General features: G+C 38.8%; 1 protein-coding gene across 2 annotated transcripts in view; it reads right to left on the bottom strand.

Annotated features, from left to right (window-relative positions):
- Positions 1 to 406: 406 nt before the first annotated feature.
- Positions 407 to 17905, bottom strand: part of man1a2 (mannosidase, alpha, class 1A, member 2) — a 92020-nt gene continuing 74521 nt past the window's right edge. Inside the window, exons 10-14 of one of the 2 annotated variants that reach the window (XM_033987474.2) lie at positions 14765 to 14880; positions 13873 to 14092; positions 11907 to 12079; positions 4112 to 4227; positions 407 to 2775 (exon numbers count right to left, since the gene is read on the bottom strand). In XM_033987474.2, coding sequence (XP_033843365.1) covers positions 2640 to 2775; positions 4112 to 4227; positions 11907 to 12079; positions 13873 to 14092; positions 14765 to 14880 — 761 coding nt within the window. In that variant the 3' untranslated portion in view covers positions 407 to 2639. The remainder of the gene's footprint in view (positions 2776 to 4111; positions 4228 to 11906; positions 12080 to 13872; positions 14093 to 14764; positions 14881 to 17905) is intronic. The other variant, XM_055230663.1, reaches the window with a different exon arrangement.

The following is a 17905-nucleotide window of genomic DNA, read 5'->3' as shown; positions in this document are numbered from 1 at the left end:
TTTGCTTTGTCACGAACAATATTTATAAAAATTAAGACAATACTGTAGGAAACAAGATCTGCAATAAATGAATAGCCGGTTTTACAGTACAATATTAAAAGTAGACATCATGGAGACGAGCTGATGACAGGTGTGGAGAGTCAACCTGCTCTCGGCATGTTTCTCAAGACTTTTTTTCCCAGCAATAAAAAAGCAGCTGTAATTGAATAAATGCAAGATAGACAAGTTTGAAGCCATCAGGCGTATCAGTAAATCGTCACGGAGATAAGCAGGTGACTACAGATCCCACCATCAAAAAAAGGTACACGGTGCATGTAGTTATCTTCAGTAGGCGTAATCCCCGGTGGTGTGTTTTTGTCTCCGTTAAAGGACTTTGAATGACGGGGCAAAATGAATCAAATCATAGTCACTTTTCATAACATCTTTAATGTGTTTAAGTTTTAAACATATTTACAGATACTTTCATTTATTTTTTTCACTTCAGTAAAAATACAAATACAGAACATTTTTCATTTTTCAAAATCCTCCGCGCTCAGAGACTCGGTGAAGCCCAGGGTCGACCGGGGATGATGTCATTGTGATGTCAGAGAAAAGGGGCGGGGAGTCACGGTGCCTGTGAGGGACACTGGTGCATGATGGGATGCCGGGAGTGCGAGAGTTTAAATATGTTTAGTTTACTTAAATTGGCTCTATAATTGATGTTATAAAAGGGTAAATGTTGATCAAAATCATGTAAGTTGTAACATTAAAAAGCCGAATTTATTTAAAATATGTATTGCTTTTAGTGTGATCATTTTAAAAAACAAAGCAAATTTATGAATAAAGTGTATTTGTTGTCTTAGACCTAACCCTTAATAAAATGTTGCAATATTTTGATTTGATTGTGTATAAATTAATCTTAATATTTTGCAATACACAAAGTTTGGCCACAAAGATATGTCTGGAGTTTTAATAATCAAAAATTATAAGGCATTTGTGAAGATATTTGAGTTATTAAATAACCAAAAAAAAAAAAAAAAAAAAAAAAAAATGAAATGAAATGAACATAAAAACAACAAAACACATGAAACACAATCAATAATGCAGTTGTAAAGAACATAAATGAACACAGTATTGGCTTCACATTAAACAATAAGGCTTGAAATAAACAAAACTCCTTCAGCTTTAGTGCAATTCCTGCTCTTCAACTTTAGTAGTCAAACGGCAGAACCAGAGACACATCACAGATTCTAACGTGCTGTCAGTTCGCACTCATGCACGCACGCGCACACACACGCACATTCACACACAGGTTCTTACTACAGAGATCTTCTTGGAGAAAAGTAAGGGTGCATTTATGTGGTCCTTGGGTGCTCGCGTTTTCAACAGATTCATGTGTTTTTATCTCATCTTCAAATATATAATCACTGACCGGCTATTGACAGCTAACTCGCTAACTAGCTAACTTATGATATGGATGACTTAAAGTAATGCCATAAAAACATAATGTCAAAGTCCTCATATAATAAAATCAGCTGATATTTGCCGTCTTCACACAGCAGGTGATTGTGCGAGTGTTCATGTGCAGTTTTCAACCTAAAAAAAAAAATAATCCAGTTCCCAAGGACCCCATGAATGCCCCAAAACTGCTGCTGAATTTTAGGTTTTATTTAAATGGAAATAAAAGAAAGAGCAGTATAATAATAATAATAATTAAAAAAAAAAGATTCACAAAAATATTTTACCTCTGTGTGACCACATCGATCGTAAGGTTTGGTTGACTGTTTAACTTTTTGCCACAATAAGATGTTTTACACTTCTTCGCTATTCCAGATATTTTACTTGAATGTGTATGAGGTATGGTTTAGAGTTTGAAAGTACAGTATCAGGAGGCAGTATAAAACATGACAGTTATAATTTAACACAACACTGGGGTTGCATCTGGTAAACTGTAATTGCAGGGACAATCCTCTCAATTTGTCTGAGAAACAAAAGTTGGGTAACTATTTTAAGTGCTTCCCCTAAACTCTGACACACAGTAAAAAGTGCACCTTTGCAGCTGAGTCAATAACTCTCACTCTCACATTCGCTCACACAGATAAAGATGATAGGTCTAAATGTACAAAATGGACGGGAGATAAGAAAAGGTGTGCACAAAGAAAGCTGTGGTCAGAGAGCTTTGAAGAGCAGAGTCCAGCAGCAGCAGAAGGTCAAAGGTCATGGAGATGTTTGCTCCTCTGATGATTTGCTCAGTTCAGGTGGAGTTTAACAGGAGGTGGAGTGGGACAGGGCCGAGGGGGAGGAGGACGTCGAGTCTCACCCTGTGTCCTGGTAATGATTTGTCCTTCAGTGAAATGAAAAACCCACACCTAAAACAGACCCTGTCAAGTCCGCACCTGTCGGTCCATCTGTCTGCGAGACAGTGTCAAAGTGTCATGATCCTTCATAGAAGTGCCTCCAGGCAGCACCCATCAAAGTTTGGTCAAATCAACTCAAAATAAGAAAAAAATCTAATTCAAGCCTGCGCGATTGGAGCCCGGTCCTTCAGATGAAAGTTTGATTCCAGTCGGTTATGGCCACCGTCCGTGTAATTAAAACAGAGTCACAGAAAGTTCCAGTCTGTCCTGGGACAGTCTGAGGGGGCGTGTCCAGTGTGGGCTCTACCGCTGGGACGGCTCACTGCCCGGGAGAGTGATGTTGCCCAAGTGCAGCACGGGCAGCGGGTGGGCTTCAGTGTTGAACACCCAGGTCTCCAATGGCAACAGGTCGTCATTGGAGAACAACAGGTACAGGTACCTGCGACAGGGAGAGGGGGAGAAGGCAACGCTTTTGTTACTTATTTTTAGACATTAAAAACAAAATAGCACAACACAACTGCTAAGTTATAAAACAAGTGAAACGAGAGGGAGAGATGGTAAAATAAACTTAAATCAAGCTGTCAGACTTTTTAAAACATTTAGAATAATAATTTTCTCATAGTAAAAACAGCAAAAACATATTTCTAATGGTTCTGTTCGATTTGGCTGGTTCAGTTTGGTGTATATGGAAAATCTCAAGAACAACTTAAATTAATATTGGCAAACGGCATCGTACATTATACATGTGCTTGTTCAGAGCAGCTGCTGTTGTGGTCCTTTATGACGTGCCTGAGAGCAGAGATACCAGAGTCTGCGTAACAACCGACATTCAAATGTCACGTCTCACAAAGTCTGTGGTAGCTGACCTTTACCGGCTCACACCAAAGACAAATTTCACTGGCTATTGGAGCTTTGGGGTGCCAATTTCACTGAATTTCAAGTTATGCTGGGCAGTGTGCTTTAAAACGTGTCCTTATATCAATAGATTAGGTAGTTGGTAGTTTGGCATAAAGCAAATTACAAGCATGTTAATTCATTGGCCAGCAGGGGGAGGCAGAGAGCTGCATACTTCATTTCTCCCTCCAGGCAAAACCAAGAGGCTCAAAGTGACTTCACACTGATGCTGAATGCAAATGTCTTAATGCATTCATCTATATTTAACACCCCCAGACAACAGCTCAACATAGAATCCAAGACGCAGAAGGCATTTGGAGCAAAGCACACATTTGAATTTGTAATTGCAAAGACTAAACTTTTGGATTTTTTTTTTTTTTTTTTTTTTTGGGGGGGGGGGGGGGGGGGGGGGGGGATCCACTGTCTGTCACTACTAATTTATTTTATTTATGTTATTTGTGGTGCTTGAGGGGATGCTATTGTGCGATAGAGGATGCAAAGCACAAAGAGTAAACAAAGACTGCAGCTCCACTCGAACCCTCTTGAAGTGAGGGGTGATGGTTACTGTTAAATAAAGGCTAAATTGGTTGTTGGTGTATTAGTATCATTAAACATCAACTTCAGTCAGTCAAAAAGGGTTTTAGGGTTTAATATCTGCCATATTACTGAAACTCATGCTTGTATGAAACCCCAAAAGTTCACTGGAGTGACATTCCTGCTCATTTGAACATCATCCAAATAATTACTACAATTACTTTTAAGTGACACCAACCCAGCAATTTATCAAATTAATCGAAAGAGAGGCCAGAATTAATCAATTGACAAATGAAGTGATGGCTTCTGCATGGTGTGCATTAATCATGATTAGGAGCGAGTCTTACTTGAGAGTCTCGGCGAAGAAGAAGCTCTGCTGCACATCGTCATACGTGGGATTGGAGGAGTAGACGTCCTTCACACCAGAGAAGCCTCCACTCACACGACAGTATTTATCTATGGCCTGAAACACACAGAGATTAAACCTAAGACAAAGGACAAAAAATACACTGGAAAAATGCAAAGCAACACAAATATTAAACTGATCAAGATACAGTTATTTGACGAACAGTTTTACCCTGTCTAAAATCAGATCAGAATCAGAGTTACTTTTATTCTTATTTATTCATTTTAGAAAATATGAATTTACACTGAGAGTAAAGTGCTCTGGAACACCCAGACCCTCTGAGTCAAATAATAATTAGATTTTTGCAATTTTTGATTAGAATTTTTTTTACATTGCATAAATTACATAAGATTCCCAACTGAGTCTAACTAGGAACACATATCCAACTAGTATAAAGCACTATTGGGTTTATAGCACAGAAATGTCTTGAGGGGGAGGGGAGGTCCTTTTTAATACGCTTACAAAAGCGTGCTATAATTAATTTCTTTGCTAGTGACAGATTAGAGCAGGTCCTGGGGAGACGCAAACCACAAACACAGGCTGTAGAAAAAGCAGATTAGCGCTAGTGCCTTCACTGTTTCACCAACATTTACATTTATTTTGTCCTTTCTCAACACAAAACATCTTCATAACAAACACTACAGACTCATTTGTGTTATGCTGGCTGATACTGCAGGGGCCGCCTCTGTAACGGTTTAATTAAGATGCTTACAATGGCTTCAAGTTAATGGAGGTAAACAGAACTGAGCTGAGCTGTGTTAGAATAGGTGTTCATGGTTAACTGGTTAACCTATTAACTGACACTAAACACATTTATTTTAGAATAAATGAGTCAAGAAAAAATATTTTCAGTTGCTCCATGAAACTGTTAAATGTGTTGGGAATCGCATACTACGGAAACACACATCGAAGTAGTAAAGCAGAAACACAAGTCTCCTAACAATATCCCACCTGGTTCCTTTGCCTGAATGTTTTGTAAGGCTGGTACAAAGCAAGCAACAAAAATGAAATAAATGTTATTAATTAGCAACTGTGTCACTCGATAGTGTATTTAAAACAGATTTGTATTCGAGTTAAGGTTGGGCCCTTAACAATGTTCTAGTCTCTACAGTGGATCTAGTTCATTCATAAAACAAGAATTTAACATGGTGCCATTTGTTCTTTCCGCTGTTTTTCAATTGTACGGGTTTGTTAAAACATACAAGAATCGTGTTTATTTGAAGATACAAGTCAAAATGTCAGAACACCACATTTGTTGGATCACTGTTTTCTGTACAAATCTCAACCTCATCCCAAATGGAGTCGGTTTAAACCTCACATCTTTTCATTTCAGTTGTTTTTTGAGAGCTTTGATCGTCCCAAAGTCACAGATGTGTTGTGGATTAAGGCATTTTTCAAAACGAAGTGATCTGATGAAAACAAAAAGGAGAAGTCTGAAATGTACCTATTGTAGAAACTCAGCACTAAACGCTGAAAACATGTGGAGGTGTGTTACTATGACAACAGATGACATAACCTTTTTTCTAGGTATAACTCCTGACAAAGAAAAATCTAATTAGCCTACTAGAAATATATTTCCACGTACACTTGAAATAAATACATAGATGGAGGTACAGAAACAGTTTAGACGTTTTTGATGACACCTGATTTGGTGCAGGTAGCTCTGTACTTCACTGAAAAATTGAATAGTTTAATTATCTGAGCATCCTGATTATTCCATGATGAGTTTATAATGGCTTTTTACAACTTTCAGAGACCACAGCAATGAAAACAACCACTAGCATGTTAACAGATGCAAACAATACACAGCAGTCTCATTTTGACCCTAAATGCAGCTTGGGCAAAACAAATTTCACTTAATTATATGAAACTAATTGGGTAATGCCCCTTTAAGTACTTTTTATGTAAGCTCTCATAAGAACTACTTCAGTCATGATATAGTCCCATATAAGATCTGGGTTAGTTGTGCTATTGTCTGCTGTCAGGAATTGCAGGGTGTTGGCTCTAGAGCAGTTGTAATGAGGGCAAATAGCCATAACAGAACCCCGGAGGCTAAAGTTTCCCCACACATCTGATGGAAGCGGGAGCTCATTAAATATGCAGGTGTGATACTGCTGCAGCCTTGTACAGTAGCCGTGTGCACTATTGATTCACACTGAGGCCTATGACAAGGAATCAGAATTTGTATAAAAAACTTTGCTTATTGACTTTCACTATAAATGCATGCACCGGTAACTAAAAGCATTACATGGATCCTACATACTGTAACGCTATAACGGAGAAAATATATGAGACTCTGTGGAATGTTTGGCCACAATCTATGCTTTGTAAAGTCAAGAATTCAACTGCTGTTTCACATGTTTTGATTCTTCCAGATGTGAAAATTATTTGCCAAGTTCACAAACAAGAACCACTCTGAAAAAAAAAACATGGGTGGGCGATATTGATATAAATGTATACCTCGATATTCTGACAATCCAATAGATCGTCAAAAATTCATTAATTAAGATTTAAATCAGACAAATGTGAAACAGGTCATTTTACAGTTTATACAATTTTTTGGACACGACCATTTTTTTTCCACTTTAATTTTTGATCAGCTCTTTTTGCAGCTTTTAAATTTTTTTTATAAACAATCAAGTCGAGTGGTCACATGATGGCTCGAATGGGTGTTAGACATAATGACCTTTACCATTTGTATGTAGACCTATTACACTGACAGCTTGTTCACATACTAACATCTGTGCCCATCCATGCTCTGTTAAGTATCTAAGAAAAACAAACTCCACTTGTATTATGGAGCAGAGATGGGCAGCCACACCTCACACAGGAGCAGCTGGCGTCACCTTCACACTTTACACAATGATAAGGCGTCCATGACATGCATAATACATAACACAGGCGGTGACAGTGGCCTTGATACGAACTGACAGTGAATGCATGCTGAAGGAGCGGACCACAAGTGTGACCTGAAACTGCCTGATTGACACATGTGATGGGATTTTTATAGTGTCAATACTTTCCTGACCTGCTCTGATATACGTTTGATCTCAGCGACTGTAAAGAAGAGTGCAGCTGGCACAGACGCTGCTTTAGATCTAAACAGGCTAGTTGGCATCTACGCAGCGGCAAGAGAGTAACTAGAATGTATTGGGTTCAGTGAAAATGTAGCGATTATAAAAGTACTTTAAGTATAATTAAGTAGCTATTTCAAAAAAGGTTGTTAATACAGCAAGGTCAGAATATCAAAGCTGGTTCCTGGGGGTAGATGCACATTAACACAGGGAAAAAACAAACAAACAAATAAACCAAAAAAAGGCAGACAAACAGTGCAGAGTGGAGGGAATTGGATAGATTGTGCTCACGTTTTACAATTTGCCATTGCCAATATAGTTACAACCCCAGAAGAGGCCAACTTCAGCCACCTCCACAAGGCACTACACAGACACTCAGACTCACCAATGATTCCAAAGCTGCTCAGTTTTAATATTTAGATTCACCCCTTATCACTATCAATCTGTTCTATCACCAAAACCTCACAAAATTTATGCATCCAATTTTCTATCAAATCACAGTTTGATTTGTGACGTTAATCATCATAATTTTCTTTGCAACTATAAAGGCAAGATCGGCAATTTTGCACTGACTTTTGGTTGGAAATTGAGATCTGCAACCTAATAAGCAGGTAACTGGACTTAACTAAAGTAAAGTTATTCTTACATACGCCAAAAACAATTAGAGTTTCCAAGTGCTACTTCCTCTGCAGTGAAAACATGAGGCATGACTTTAGTGATCCACAAAAAGAAAATAAGTTGTACCTTACAAACCAGAGCTGAAGGCAGGTGTTTGAAAGTGTGAGCAAGGGGATAATTATAGACAGGCTCAGGTGCTACACACAGCAGTTGAATTAGGAAATGAGAAAAACAACATTAAAACGGAGGCAAGGTAATGGTCCATGTCTAGCTCTACAAGACAGAAAAGTGCACTAAAGGGTGCTATAAGGGAGAGGTGAGTCTGTCAGGGGGAGAGTCAAAAATAGATTTACATTTAACAAAGAGATAAGTGTAGAGCGCGGAAGAAACAGAAATGGATGAGTTTTGAGTACCTGCCTAAATGAAACATTAAACTTGGTACTGAGGAATAGACACGATGCTTTATGCAGATTTCGATACCACAATGATCATACAGAGTTTCAAATGGCATTTCTGATAAAGCTCAAGATCATTCTAAAACTGTTCAGGAAAGGTCAAATTTTGTCCTAAGATTCTTTTCATATCGATATTGGTTTATGAAACTTAGTCACTAGTAAGGAGGATTTAGTTAAAACAAAGTGAACATAAACTGATCCACATATGCAATTAAGTAGGTTTTCATAAGTAACTGCATCAGTGTTGTATAAACTAGAGCACTTTAATTTTTAGATGTATACGTAATCCCTCAGTCGTCCAGATCTGATCCATCGCAAAAGACGAAATTTAAATCTGTCAACTGGGCAAATCGTTGTAGGAGTGAAGACGTTTCGCTGCTCATCCGCTTCTTCAGTTCTGGTCAGACTGCTGGTGGACACTGTCTTATATATATCTGAAAGGAGGGACTAACTACACTGAAACTGTAAACAGCTATTGTCGCCTTAACGACCCTATTCAACCTTTAATGGTCCCCTATTGTTCTCTTTTGTTTGTTTGTTTGTTTTGAGTCTGTGGATGGAATCATAGATCTGTGAGAGATTATGTCTCAGGCCCCCATTCCCGTTTAAGGAAGGATTCTCTTTCCTAACAAAAATAGCTTCTTGTAACTCCCGTCTCAAACCATTTCTTTTCTCTGGCTGTACGGCAGACTGGGGTCCTGAGGAGCTCTCAGGCCGGTGTTGGTATATTCTCTTATGGAGTGGCTGTTTAGTTTCTCCAATGCACTCCACTCCACTCCAATCTGACCAATGAAGAAGCGGCTTGGATGAGCAGCGAAGCATCTTCACTTCTACAACGATTGGTTCAGTTGACAGATTTAAATGTCATCTTTTGCTATGGATTTTGAGATATAATATGCTAATTGATTGTCTACTCCTTAATTACTACCCGCAATACCAATATCAATATTGGTGAATTCTTTAGAAAGAGCCTAGAAGCATATATTCAGTCAATCAAAGGGATTCTGTTAACTTGCAAAAAGATACCTCCCACCAGCCAAGAAGACCGACACGAGATATGAATAGAGAAATTAGGTTTTAGTGAATAGAGCATTGATCCTGGAGCTGATGCACTGATGCCTCCATTATAGTATAGTAATCATTTCATAGAAGTGTGCAGAGAGATGGCTTCAGCATACTGTATTTATCACTCCATTCAGAAGAGTAACAATAGTGTGCTTATGTAGTGGTGATAATCTCTGAAATACAAGTCACTAGTTTTAATTTATCAGATGGAACTTTTACGTAGTCTCAGCATAGACTTAACAAGCCGTGACAGTACTAATAAGAATATCCATTTATGAAAACACACTTCAGAAATTATATTGTATTTAATCATTGACTTGGCTTCAAAACATCCACTTGACATTTGGCCTCTATCGTAATTACACAGTTAGCAGGTTCACTGGGTATAGGAGTTAGGGAACTTGCACTGCAATATAAAAATTAACGTCAGCTATAGATCAAAACACAATCTTGTTCATATTCAAATAGGTGCATATCTGACTTCAGTCCTACATAATGCATGAAGCAGAGATGAGCTCCTCCTCAGAACATCTCTATAGTGCCACTCATGTTGTGTACAATCACACCATATAAACAGACTTGTCAAATGCATTCATCGCTTTTAGCCTGTGAGCACAGACGCGAACACTCCCACTCGTAAGCACAAAACCATGAGAGCGTCAGCATGGAGACGCACACAGAAAGGTGACATGAAGATTGGCAGCACAAAGAAAAAATAAAAATGAGAAGAAGGGGAGAGGGTGAAGATACAAGACGAAAAAACTGATTGAGGTTTAATCCACTGTCAGATGAAAGGGATGGTCCTGTGGATTGGACTTCCTGAACAAATCGCTTATACACAGGGCACTGTAGCATTTACTGCTGGCATCCTGAATACATTTTACTTTAAACCAAAACTAAACAGAGCTTGTGATTGTGTCGTCACACATCAGAGAATATTCAGCTGGCCTGATGTTAAACCAATGGACATTTTAAGATCCTAAATATGAATTATAGCAGTCAATCAAAAGTACTCTGACACTATAGTCAAAAATGTACATATTTACCATAGACTGTATATATAAATGGAAATAGCTAGCCGCCGTGTTCCAAATTGGAAGTGATCATGGGCGGGCGTCCAGCTCAATCGACTATGACTCCGATTGACAGAGTTGCTCAGTACCTGCTAAAACAACGGTCGGGGCAGAAAGGGGCATTACCTTAATCAGCCTCACTCTGGAATGGCTCTGATACTCGTGGTCGGAATTCCAAATATGGAACTCTGCTCCAAATTCGCCCCTATAACTACTAGCCAAGATGAGCTTCCTTTGGCTTCGGCCATAGCGTTCACACTCCCTTAGTCCACTTTGTTATACAGTCTATTGCATTTACCAGGAGTAACTCAGCAGCTTACAAGGTTTTGTTAACTTTTTACATTGTTTTTGCTAATGTACATCTATAGACTCTTAGCACGTCTGTGTAGTAATGTCAAGTTTTGATAATCAATCCCAAGCTCTGAAGTTGTATTGTTTTACACTAATAAATAATTATCACGTCACCAATGTCATGTGAGTGCCAGGTGAAACATTTAGGCTTGAAAGAGATGATGTGGGAGCAACTACAGGAAAATATATTGATATAAGAAACATTTATAGCACTCTTCGAATGAAAAAAATAGACAAAGAAAGAATATGTTTAGTTTATAAAGCCTCATACAGATTATTCATTCAGCCCTTACTTTTTTTAGTTATTACTGCTAATACACAGACTACTGCTTTGATAAATGCACCCTTGGTTCTTTTCATCTCTCACAGAAAAAGATTCAAGAACAGTTCAAGATAAACACACTGAAAAAAGGTTAAGTTACATTGTTACAAGGAGAACACGGTACCTTAATCTTAAAATGAATTGATTGTATTCTCCAAGAAGCATGAAACCAGATCTGAACTTTAACTAAACTCTTCACTGACTCTATATTAAATCAGGTCCATTCACATAAATACAATACTCGGCTTGCGTACAATAATATAATAGATTTTTAAAGTGCTTTTAATGTGTCATCTAATGCCATGCTGAATTTTCTGCTGTCCAAATCTCGCTCTCCAAAATGTGCTTCCACTCACACTGTATGAAAAGGTAATGGTCCTTCAAACAAGGTCTACATTGTTGCAGAAGCATTCACTCAATTGAATAAAACAAATGTTCCCAAAGTAGTAAGTATAACGGTCCACAGCAAATTCAAAACTTTTCAGAAATACTTTTTAAGAGCCTTTTGTGAGATTATAGACAATGTAGCTAACAGAAAAAAAGCAAAAGCATCATCTCATACTAATTAAAATGAAAATGAACAGGTTCAACTCCATCATACGCAACCTTGACTACAACTATGAATATTCTGAAATGTCCTAAATGCAGATAATATCTAGTGTGGCCAATAAATAATCCTCGAGTCAAAAACATTAATTTCAAGATAAAATGAACCATATTTAGGACAATGAACGGATCAAAGGGCATCTCTTCTGATCCCCAAATCCGCATGTCTCACCTGAGCAGCCTCCCAGCCCCACTGCCGGTACTTGGGGTCATGGGTGAACCTCCACATGTACCAGTAGGTCTCGATCACCTCAGGGCGCAGGATGTAGTATTTCTCATTCTGACGCACCGCCACCGCCTCCAGACCGCTGTCAAATTTAAAGGCCTCTGGACCCAGCTTCAATACTGTGTGAGGATAGAAATGTCATTGGGACATATAAAGAAAAGATGGTAACATGTTTCATTGGTAGTCAAACATAATGTAATTTTACCTGTGAAGAACTAGAGTTGTCATAAAAAAAAATCATTAAAAACAATAAGTACTGCAGAAATTGTTAGTTAGCCACATCCATTGAATGTCTTTACCCTCTCTCTACCCATTTTATATAACATGTAATAAGACTTTGGGTCAGAAAATCTTAAAAAAGAAAAATTAAAAATCTAATTAAAAATAGAGCCACAACACCAAACTGTTAATAAATGTATATAGGAAATGATACAAAAGCTGACATGGTTTTATTCTGAAAGATGTTTTTCCATGCAATTAAAAGTGACTGACATTAACTGTGAAACAATGGCAAAGTGAAGACAGTTTAATGCATTGTTGAATATTAGCTCATTAATGCTCAAACCGGTCAGCTTTAGACTGGTATCCAGCGGTGATCAGACTCCCTGTTGCTATAACGAGAAACTCTATTCATCTTCATTTGTTGCCATAGCAGCCGGTTGTCTTTATCCTGAGAAAGCCCGTATTTTGAAACCTGCACAATCATGATGCAGGGCCACAACCAGCCAGTCTTAGTATTGATCCCCAAGAAGAAAATTTCCAGGTAAATGTTTTTCAAAGGTCTTCTTCAATACTGATGATTGCTTTGCCTTTCAACCACAGGCAGGGTGCCAATTTATAAGTGAGACAACAATGATTAGTCTGAAAAATATTGTAGGCTTAGTAGTTTGGTGCTTTTATAGAAGTATACTATCAGTTTCTGTTGACACTGATGGCAACAAACTTTAAAATAAGCCAATTCCTGAGTCAATACTTCACTTTGCCAAGAGTTTATTTTACTTTTACATTTCCCTTATGTCTATTTACTTGGATTATGTTAATTAAAAGTAATGAGAGGGTGAAACCTCTCCCAGGTGAGGTACACCGTAACTCTGCAGTTCTAGGAGGAGGAAAGTTATATATTAATACAAGACAACCACTCCCTATCACTTACCGGTATTCAATATGGGAAATTTACAGGTACCAGGTCACTGAAAACATGATAGTCAACTATTAAAATAATCATACTCCTATTTCAATAATGGTTAATGCTATCAGGACCGTTCAGAAAGGACATGCCAATAGACCTTTTATAACCAAGAGTGCAGCATCATTAAATCAAAGAGTCAAAAAAGAAAATTTCTGGTTTTCATCAATAATACACTTTAATTCTGTTCTATTTCTGGAAGCCTTCAGTCACAATATTTCAACCTTCATTTGGCTAAAAATGTATTTTATAAATGTCAATGTACAATGGAAATAACTGTCAAATAAAAAATTGTTGCAACTCTATCCTCAATTGTATTAAAGTCACTGATAATTCTCACCAAATTATAATTTGTAATGTTGACTTCTTTAACTTTCATGACTCATCTTTCTCTAAAACATGTGCCAGGAAGATAAATGATAATATCGAAACACAATAATGTTAAACCAGTATTATCCCACCTAAAACTATTTTAAATATACAAAACATGAGCTGTAATAAATAAACAGCAGAATGAAATAATTTAGAGGTTAGTTTGTATCTATAATGAGTCATAGAAGTTATTTATTCAATCCTCTAGAGCTCAGATCTTATCACTGCATGTAAAAGTTGCCCACTAGAACAAAGAAAACGTACCCACGATAAATATTGCACCTGAATGATTATTGTTCCATCTATTAAACATACACTGATCTCAAATGGCTCTGTGCCCGTGTTGCTGCTTACCCGTCCTGTCGTAAGACTCGTGACAGGTGTGTGCGATCTCGGCCCCCAGCTGCAGGTAGTGTCCGGCCTTGTCATCAGGAGAGCCGTCAGCACCCAGAGCGAGCATCCCACCAGCGAAGCACGCCAGGTGGCCCATCTTCCGCTCCAGATGCCCGTTCTTCCACTCCCCGATGAACGTCAGGCCTCCGTTGGATTTGCGTATGAGGTGCCGCTCAATGGCCTGAGGAAAACATTTAGTTGATCTGTCTACAAATGGTAATGGAAGATTTACACGAGGTTGCTGGCAGGTAATTAAGTTGTTCATGGAGTTAATATTGAGCTTAGTACGTGTCAAATGCATTAAGGTAGTTTTGGGGAATGAGAAATAATGACTTGGCTGAACTGCTACATCTATCACAGTTTTGCCCGGTAACATCTGGTCATACTTCTATCCAAACAAACCAACAGCTTTAGACCATAAACATCTGCTCTCCTCTGGGGCTCACAGACAAAAGGCCACTGGAGTGTGACAACGTATAAGTGAATATGAATCCATAATACAGAATTCAAATGATAGAGAACATCAAGACTGAGGAGACATTTTATTATAACATGCTAAATGTTCTAATTTCGGACTTATGTGCTCTAAATGACATGGCAGCAACTGTCACAGATGACATGCAGTTTTCACACTTGTAGTCGTGTATCTGATTATTATCCTGTATAAAAATGCTGTGAGCATGCATCTTTTATGTCATGTTTGGCATGAAAATGATAGAAGAACTGCCAAACTCGTCAAAATGACATGTTGAACTAGTAGTGTCAAACCCCTACTGCCATGTGCTGTATTTTTACATGTCAAGGTGATATAAATGACATGGTGAGGTGTCCATAAGGAAAGCATGTGTCATACCTCTATAGCATCATCGTACGTCTTGCGAGCTTCTGTATCAGTCTTGTCTGACATGAGCCATGCCTTTAGCAGGTACTCATAAAAACTGTCTCCCAGTCCTCCAACTGAGGTGTGATCTGAAAGAAGAAAGTGCTGTTAAACTAGGATGTACATCACAAAGAGGAGGAACAGAAGACAAAATGACAGGTTTGAGCCCACAGCTGGTACTACTTTTATTTTCTTGTTCACCTATGCTGCAGTGGCACTAATGTGCATGTTTATACTTCTCCAGAGCACGCATTTTAATGTCCCCAATTCATCCTCATAGAAGTTTACACAGCTTTCAAAGCTGTCCTCTTTTGCCGAACATCACACAGAGAGGATGGAGCACTGCCAACTCTCTCTGATCCTGATAAGAAAATATTCATTTTATCCTCCAGAGGACACTTTCAGCCCACTTTGAAAGCCACTTCAGTCTATTTTAGGAACAAGTTGAAATGATATTATGAATCCTTGAGGCTAAACCTTTTAATCAATATACAGACATAAGTTATAGGCAACATCTGTGCACTGTGTATATTTTGATACACATTTTGAGCTGCTGCCCTCTAAGGGCTGATACGGCTGTCCCTCTGCAGCCTGCATAACCACATCCTCTGCTCCATTTAATCACATTGAGAGTCTGGGCATACGCTTTGTGTCTGATCTGAGGAGATCCCTTTCTGGATCTGATTAACATGCCTGTAGGTAAATGAAGGGACACGGGCAGAGGAAGGAGGGACGAGGAAGTCATGCATTATTCATCTTTTGTCGCAGGGAACAGAAACCTTGCAAACAACCTTGGAGATATTATTAAGGGCAAAGTGTGGGCCTGAAATATACATTTACTAAAATAAGATGTGACCAGAGACTTAAATGTGCACATGAGGTAAACAACATCAAGTCTAGGAAAAATATCCATCTACTTTTTGAGCAATTTTTAAATTTAAATAGGTACATGTTTGATACATTGCTAATTTGAAAAAATTTATAAAAATATAAAAAACTATGAAAAACTGAACCTTTTCAGATGGTGACAATATAAAGTGTCCATGTAAAAAGCTAATACCTGTGTTGTTCAGGATTTTTCATATTTCTTTCACATTCCCATGGTCAATTTGTATTATCCCCTCTTTGAACCACCAACTTTACGTGTTGAAGGGTTTTTGACCGCCTGAATAATCCTAGGAACTATGTTGTTGGGGGAACTATGTTATCAGGGGGCTTTAAGCTCGTGTGGGAGGTTGAGCGTTACAGACTCGATATAGTCGGCTTCCCCTCCAGGGCTGCCCTTTGTCGCTGCGTTCCAAATTATTATGCAAATTGTGTTTAAGTGTCGTAAAGGTAAAATGTTTTGTTTTCCCGTGAAACTCATGGATGGTATTGTGTATCAGGGCTCTTGCGGTCAGTGAAATCAATCTCAAACACCTGTGCCAGTTAGTTTGGCAGGTAAGTCAAATTAAAGGAAAAACTACTTAAGAAGGACATTCCACATTATTAAGCAGAACACCATTTTCACGCAATATGGGAAAGAAAAAGGATCTCTCTAATGCTGAAAAGTGTGAAATAGTTGAATACCTTGGACAAGGTATGAAAACCTTAGATATTTCACAAAAACTTAAGTGTGATAATTGTACTATTAAGAGATTTGTAGCTGATTCAGAGCACACACGGATTCATGCAGATAAAGGTAAAATGACGAAGGTTTCTGCCAGATAAATACATTGGATTAAAAGAGCAGCTGCTAAAATGCCATTACAAAGCAGCAAACAGGAAACTTGAAGCTGCTGGTGCCTCTGGAGTCCAGCGAACATCAAGGTGAAGGATCCTCCAGAGGCTTTCAGTTATGCATAAACCTTCGATTCGGTCACCCTTAACCAATGCTCACAAGCAGAAACGGCGCCATCCAACCCTGTATAGTCCAGATAGATGGAATCGTGGATGGTTGGTGGACGGCCACCATGTCCCAACAAGGCTCCAACGTCAGCAAGGAGGTGGCGGAGTCATGTTTTGGGCCAGAATCATCGGGAGGGAGCTGGTTGGCCCCTTTAGGGTCAAAGAAGGTGTGAAAATGACCTCTGACTGACCATGCATGACAATGCACCATCTCATGCTGTACGGAATACCTCTGCATCACTGGCTGCTATGGGTATAAAAGAAGAGAAACTCATGGTGTGGCCCCCATCCTCCCCTGACCCAACCCTATTGAGAACCTTTAGAGCATCCTCAAGTGAAAGATTTATGAGGGCGGGAGGCAGTTCACATCCAAACAGTAGCTCTGGGAGGCTATTCTGACATCGTGCAAAGAAATTCAAGCAGAAACTCTCCACAAACTCACAAGTTCAATGGATGCAAGAATTGTTAAGCTCCTATCAGATAAGGGGTCCTATGTTAAAATGTAACTTCAAAACATCTTAACTTTAACGTTAAGATGTTTTGATTAAAATAGCTTTTGATTTCAGGAATATGCTTATGCTTCTAATTGAAAAAATAAACAAATGACCATTTTTAGTTCGTTACAACAATAACATGGTTCGAAACTCTGTTGTGCATAATAATTTGGAACCGTGCATTTAAAGTTTTTATATTTGAAAAAATACTGTTATCATTGGGAAGTTTGTTCAATAACATTCAAATTGTACTCTAAAGGTTGAGGTCTGGAAAATTATGAGGACTGATTTTGCCAAATATAAATGACTGTGAAATATATCAGTTGCATATTAATTTGGAACGCAGTGTATGCATTTCATATGTATTTTAAGGTGCAGTGAGGGGCCAGAGGGGGTGATGATGAGCTTTGAGTAATGACCGAAAGGACAAGATTGGGATACAAGTGGCCGAAATGAGTCTGGGAAGCTTCCTTAGAGATAGCGTGAGTAGCTCGGAGTAGAGCCGCTGCTCTGGCATCTGAGGTGTCTCGGGCATCTGAGCAAGATGCGTCCCGGACGCCTCCCTGGGGAGGTGTTCCGGACATGTTCCCGCAGAAGACCCAGGACATGCTGGAGGGACCCTGTCTCTTGGCTAGCCTGGGAAGGCCTTGGGGCCCCACCAGAGGAGCTGGAAGTGGGGGAAATCTGAGAGTCCCTGCTTAGACTGCTGCCCCTGCGACACGGCTCCAAATAG

This window comes from Periophthalmus magnuspinnatus, chromosome 21, assembly GCF_009829125.3.
Source record: "Periophthalmus magnuspinnatus isolate fPerMag1 chromosome 21, fPerMag1.2.pri, whole genome shotgun sequence".
Classification (NCBI taxonomy): Eukaryota; Metazoa; Chordata; class Actinopteri; order Gobiiformes; family Gobiidae; genus Periophthalmus; species Periophthalmus magnuspinnatus.
This window is presented reverse-complemented; position numbering and strand designations above follow the sequence as displayed.